This window comes from Populus trichocarpa, chromosome 13, assembly GCF_000002775.5.
Source record: "Populus trichocarpa isolate Nisqually-1 chromosome 13, P.trichocarpa_v4.1, whole genome shotgun sequence".
In the NCBI taxonomy this organism is placed as follows: domain Eukaryota; kingdom Viridiplantae; phylum Streptophyta; class Magnoliopsida; order Malpighiales; family Salicaceae; genus Populus; species Populus trichocarpa.
In genome coordinates this window covers 3624400-3630851 of record NC_037297.2, presented here as the reverse complement: position 1 = coordinate 3630851, position 6452 = coordinate 3624400, and the positions used below count along the sequence as shown (strand labels likewise).

General features: G+C 33.0%; 1 protein-coding gene across 1 annotated transcript; it reads right to left on the bottom strand.

Moving 5' to 3' along the window:
* Positions 1–2467: 2467 nt before the first annotated feature.
* On the bottom strand, positions 2468–5735 carry LOC7487723 (GDSL esterase/lipase At5g33370). Its single transcript, XM_024583458.2, has 6 exons — positions 5533–5735; positions 4628–5087; positions 4334–4461; positions 3993–4235; positions 3002–3254; positions 2468–2895 (listed from the first exon to the last, which is right to left on the bottom strand). The coding sequence occupies exons 2-6, from the start codon at positions 4965–4967 to the stop codon at positions 2663–2665; spliced, it is 1197 nt and encodes a 398-aa protein (XP_024439226.2). The 5' UTR covers positions 4968–5087; positions 5533–5735; the 3' UTR covers positions 2468–2662.
* Positions 5736–6452: the final 717 nt, after the last annotated feature.

The following is a 6452-nucleotide window of genomic DNA, read 5'->3' as shown; positions in this document are numbered from 1 at the left end:
CAACGCAGAAAATGTTAGTGCTCCAAGAAATGATGATGACAAAGGCACATCATGAGTGCTAGCTGTCGTAATTTGAGATTATTGAAGCGTTTGGAAAGGCGGGACTTTTCAAAAAACAATTGTGAAAAAATAATTTTTTTTATATATTTTGTATCATTTTAATGTCTTCATTTTAAAATTAATTTTTTTAAAAAAATTAAATATTATTTTAATATATTTTAATATAAAAAATATTTTAAAAATTAACTGTAACCACACTCTTTAAGGCTCTATACAACAAACAGGAAGGGAGTACACGCTGCTTCTAAAACTGTATTATAATTTTTTGAATTATAAATTTTAATAAAAAGTTAAAAAATAAATATGAGTTTGTATTTTATTTGTTTGTGATAAAACAAGGGATAAAAAACATACACTAATTTATTAAAAAATAATTTGTTTTTTGGTATCATTTATATACTTAGATTAAATTAAATTTGAGACCAATGTAAATTAAATTTTAAGGTTCTAATCGCACCCATATAAAATTTGTGGCCAATATAAATTAAATTTAGGACTATATCTTAGGCCCCGTTTGTTTGCTGGAAAGTAGTTTCCTTTTGGAAAGTGAATTCCGGGGAAAGTGAATTCCGGGAAAGTAAATTCCAGGAAAGTATTTCCCAATGTTTGGTAGTGTAATGGAAAATAAGTTGGAAAACACTTTCCAGTGTTTGGTTATGTCATGGAAAATGAGCTGGAAAATAACTTATTAATGTTTTATTTTCTCAAGTTTATTAAAATAATGAGGAACAGATCTTACAAATTAAAAAGTTGAATGAGAATGAAATTGAAAAAAAATATAATTTCATAAATTATCTCAAATAAAATAAATAATAATCAAAATAATAGAGATCAAATCTAAAAAATTAAAAATAAAATAAAAGGTGAAGAAATTAAAATAATAATAATTAACATTTCATAAATTATTTCAAATAAAATAAGTAACAATCAAAAGAATGAGGACCAAATTTGATAGATAAAAAATTTCAATAAAAAATGATAAGGAAAAAGCAAATAGCAATTATAAAAATAAGGACCAAAATTAATATAAAAATTAAATTTTAAGAGATGGAATTGAAAAATAAATATTCAAAATAAATTATATATAGCAATCAAAAGTTTGAGGATCAAATTTGATATAATCAGCAAATAATGACATTTCTAAATTTTTCACAACTTCTGGAAAGTGTTTTCCGCCCAAATTTTCCAGGAAAACACTTTCCTGAAAACCAAGCCAAATTTTCTTTTGACTGGAAAGTGTTTTCCGTTGACCAACTTTTCTAATGGCAAACAAACACAGGAAAGTTTGGAAAGTGGTTTCCCGGAAATCACTTTCCAGAAAACAAACACAGCCAAAAGGGAAAACACTTTCCTGAAAACCAAACCAAATTCGAAAAGTGTTTCCGTTGACCGGAAAGTGTTTTCCGTTGACCAACTTTCCTAATGGCAAACAAACACAGGAAAGTTTGGAAAGTGGTTTCCCGGAAAGTGAATTCCGGGAAACAAACATGGCCTTATTATAACAGATATAATTCACGTTAGTAATTAGAACTAATTATTTCGCTTGATTATTTATACTTGGTTACAAGGTTTTAACTCAAGTGCTCGTGGACATGGCCATGATGTCTAGGCTAAACTTCAAGCTCAAGTTCCTTTTTTTCATATTATTTATTAATGAGTTTATTTTAAATGATTTCTCTATTAAATCTCTCTTCTTTACTTTTATATATATAAAAAATCTTAAATAATCATTTTATTTTTTTGTTATAGTAGATTAACTTTTTTAATTTTTTTTTAATTTTTTTTTGTTTTAATGTCCCTGTATTCTACTTTTGCTATTGGTTTTATGATTTTTTTAATATACTCTCGATGATTATAAAAAAAAACACATTAAAATAAAATTAAAAAAAATTATATATATAAAAAAACTATTTTAATGTATTTTCATGGTTTTTATTTAAAAGTTAATATATGATTGTTTTATTAAAATATAAAATTACAATCTTAATGTAACTTTTTATTAATTTGTTTGGTAAGCGTTCAATTTATCACAACTTTTAATTATTTTTTTTAGATCACCATGAAGAGTCATATTCCGAACATATGACGTCCATGACTTGAAGTTGCAAGGACAAGACAATCATTTATTGTTCTTTCCTGTCTCCCAAAATCAAACTAAAAACAAATCAGTATTGTCCCTTGCATCAAAAGCTAATAAAAGTAAATAATTTAATCCAGGAAAAAATCCCTTCGACACTGAACATGCACGTTGGTAAACTTCTCACTCGATCATCGGAGAGTTAATTAGAATTTTATTGGAAGTCGTCATAAAAATAATTTTTTTGTCAAAAAAAAAACTGTCCATAAGAGTTCGTGTCTGGTGACAGGACACTCTGAAAAAAAAGAAAATGGATGAACACAATTGATGTGCGAAATGTATAGAAAAATTTCAATTATTCACGATATTGCAAACACAATATAATTCAAGATTCACCAGTCTAAAATCCCATGAGATTTACTGCAAATTAACACAAACATGACAAGAAAAACTGAAAGAAACTCAAATGGAACTGGATATATTGAAGTTATGGCGATTAAGAAGGTGGATTCATGACATGATGTATCAGGTCCTGGAATCCAAGGCCATGATGGTGCTGAGATTCATAGGTTTCATGTATCGGGTGGAGCCAGTCATGATCTGCTGTACTATAATTTTGTTTGCCTTTTCTGATGGATGGAATGGATCCCAGAATGCATAAAGCTCACGGTTAGGGCACAAGTTTGACAACAGTGTGCACAGTCCTAGGCCATTGTATGGCCCTTGTCCACAACATGCTATCTTTGATGTAGTAAATCCTGCCAAACCAAAAAATTGATTTTTTTTTGTTATATCTCACAATGAGCATATAGTACTGTATCCTCAATAATGAAGTGAACTGTCTACTTGGAATATATTGCGTACCATATGCTTGAGGATTACTGACAAAATCTGCGTGCATTTGGTGGGTATTTGCAGCAATAAACACATCACTGCCGATTTTTCTGTTGACATCAATTATCATGCTCTCAAGTTGAGGGTTATACAAGGCAGCCGCTCTCTGTAGTTCCGCTGAGCAGCCACCATTTGTGCTCCTCGTGGCCAACTCTGCTGGAACACAACCCAGCGGTCCAGTACCAGTCACAAGAACTCGACGTGCTCCGAGATTATACAGCCTCTGCAGTAATGATCGAAATGGGGATATATAGTTCATGTTATTTTTAAATTAGAGTTTACTCAAGAACTCACAATCTTCGGTGATCGATAATACTATTCTTGTTGATGATGTTTATCCACATACATAGCAAGCCTCCTAAAAAGTACTATTTCATTTGAATCATATAGTAGTTTTGTCCTAAAAAGATGTATCTTGAATATAGAGAATGAACCTTGTACTTGTAAATAACTAAAATCTTGTTTCTTAGCCGATGTGGGATACATAGGCGGAGCAAGAATAAAAAATTAGAGGGGACAAATTAAAAAAATTATTTTAACAAGGTTAAAATTTCAGTTATTTTTACTAAAATTATAAATATTTATAAGGAAATGGTTGGAAAAAATATTTTCTTGTTTTGTAGGGATCGGAGCCCCTACCAGCCCCCCTCCCTCCGCTATTGGTAGGATAATAATATCATTATACCCTCATACAAGAGTTATGAGTAATCACACTTGCCTAGTATTTTCATAAACAAAGTTAATAATGATATGTGTACATTATTATATTATAGACCCTCCAAGATATTATCCCACTAAAGCTACATAACAAGTTTTGTCTTGAAAAAATAATTATTAAGGAGAGAGATTAACCTTATGCTTATAAGCTACCAGCTGGTTCTTCTAATTGGATAGTAACATTGTCTAATTTATTTTTTAATTTAGTATTACAAGAAACTTTAAATGAGAAAAGAGGAATTACCATCAATAGTTTCTTGTACTCTGAAATGAGATGCTTGACATAATCTGGCAAATCATATTGGCGAGACCTTGCAGAATAAGGAACCAAGTAATAGTTGTTGACAAAATCATTCCCACCAACGGTGAGCAGGATAAGTGATTGATTGACGAGTCGCTTGGCCTTCTCGGCTCCGATAAGCGCACCAACTCGTTGCTGATATTGTTGGAAATACTCCAGTTGTCTATGCATTCTTATTATATTTAACTGATATTGTTGCATTTAAGGCCACATATTAGATCAGCTGTTCGGATATATGTTACTGGAAGCAAGTCATTGAGAAATTAGACAGGAAGGTTGCTTACAAACTGAATTCCAGTGTCATTAAGGATTCCGATTCCAGCCGAAGCAAAGTTGGCACCAACAAGTAGTTTTTGTCCTCTAAGCTCTGGACTCAGGTAAGGCAACGGGGATTCTGAGCCAATTTGCTCACCTGACAAATGCATTTAATGATTCTTAGTGAGACTAAGATATCCAGAGAACATGTTAGTGTGCGTGTGATTATTTGTGATTTTGGACATTTGTATAGACAAATGAGCTAGGTAACAAGGAAATGTAAATCATGCCATATAATATCGATATGTATTTGGAAACTTAACTGATAAGGTCAGGAATGTTCAGGCCATTAGAGAATCGGCCGGTCGCTTGATGTGTTGGATAATCGATCCCATAAGGGTATGAATCGGCTCGTGCAGTTGTTGCCAGGTAGTTGTTGTTGCCACTATCGACTAGTGAATCACCGAAGACGAGGAATGCCCTTGCGTCAGCTTGGTGAACAATGGCTCCCAGTACCAATGCCAGACCTGAGATCACCCAATAAGAACTGCAAGCTGATGAGTTACTGGCCATTGAAATGGTCAATGAAACCCAGAAGAGAATACTTGTATTAATTGACAAAGACCTTTGGATGTGGATGAAAGATACAGGATGGACTTGCATCTATATATACACCTTCTGGCTCTACCACCCTGAATGTAAACAACCAGCGGAATCCGAAAGCAAATTATGGGTATTGGTAGTTGTGGATGCTAACAAGTTGTACCTGTCATGGATTAATACCTTGCCACAAAATACTGTTAGGGGTTATATATTCAAATCCACTGGTTTATGCCTTAATATTCAGTAATGCATGTGTTATATATTGTGGTTGGCTTTGATTGAAGTTTCTGCAGATTAAGCTGCTTTCCAAAGAAGAAGAAAACAACCTTTACATTTCACTGTAAATTAATGAACTGTCCATGATAAATATCTGATCGTGGCATTGGATCTTGGGATTTCTTTCATGTAAAAACTTACCACAGTAAATTACTTAGCAAGACTCATAGCTAACAAAAATAACAAGGTCTAGGTTAAAAAAATGCTTACAGGGTACTATTATTTCAGATTTCTTTGGATGTTAAAGCAAACCCTCAATTAACTATGACTTTAATACCATTCCATTACATTTCACTAAGATCATAATTCATACAATCATGAGATACATTGCCATGGCAATTAAACTTACAATAGTTCTCTTTAAACATCATCGATCAATGCAAAACAAACTGAAGTTACAATTTCTGGTTTCCTTAATTTGGTAAGACAGTGACTATGGTGTTGAGTTTTGAGGTCCTGTTTGAGCTGGACCAGTTCAAATAAAGCTGCATATTCTGTGTGACGTAAAGCTGGAACTCACCCACGAGGCGACTTCTAGGTTTCCCTTTTCATTACACATTAGAGGCATGATCACGAAAAGGGGAAGTATAAGGATCCTTTAGTTATATGATACCATGTGACATGCATGAATTGGTGGCAGTTAAAATAAGTAGCCCTAAATTAAGACTTGCTTCCACCGCCCTATCCTTGCCTCATTGTAAAAATTAACCACGTACTTAATAATCTAGAAGTTAACACTGTGATCTTCTATGGAGTTAATGTTACCAAGAATTTCAAACACTTTTGATCAGTTGTTAAATGCTTCAGTCACTGGGAAGTTGAACCTAATTCTTTGGCATTGCCTACTAAAACTTCAAAAGTCGAACCCCATCAATGTCAAGAATATTGATTGATATTCTTGGATTCCCCCCCTCCCTTTTTTTCTTCTTTAGAAACCAACAGAGTTCCCCAATTACGAGTTTGAGCAATATACCTCCACTCCACACTTTAAGTCAGTCATTTAAAGTTGCTCCAATACACTGAGCTTAATATGCCAGGAATTCCACCTTTTCTTCACTGACCTAAAACGTGAGTCGTGGCCCTCTCAGAAACCAAAAAAGTGGGTAATAATGCATGCGCTACTTTATTTAAGATCTAGCTGCAAATCTCCAATGTAATAATGGCTTGATGATAATGTTTTGGTCAATCTGTGATTACATTTCTAACACCTATGTGACTTAGCAGTCATAAACAGTTCAGCTAACTGTCGAGCCCACAGAGTCAGGGGCT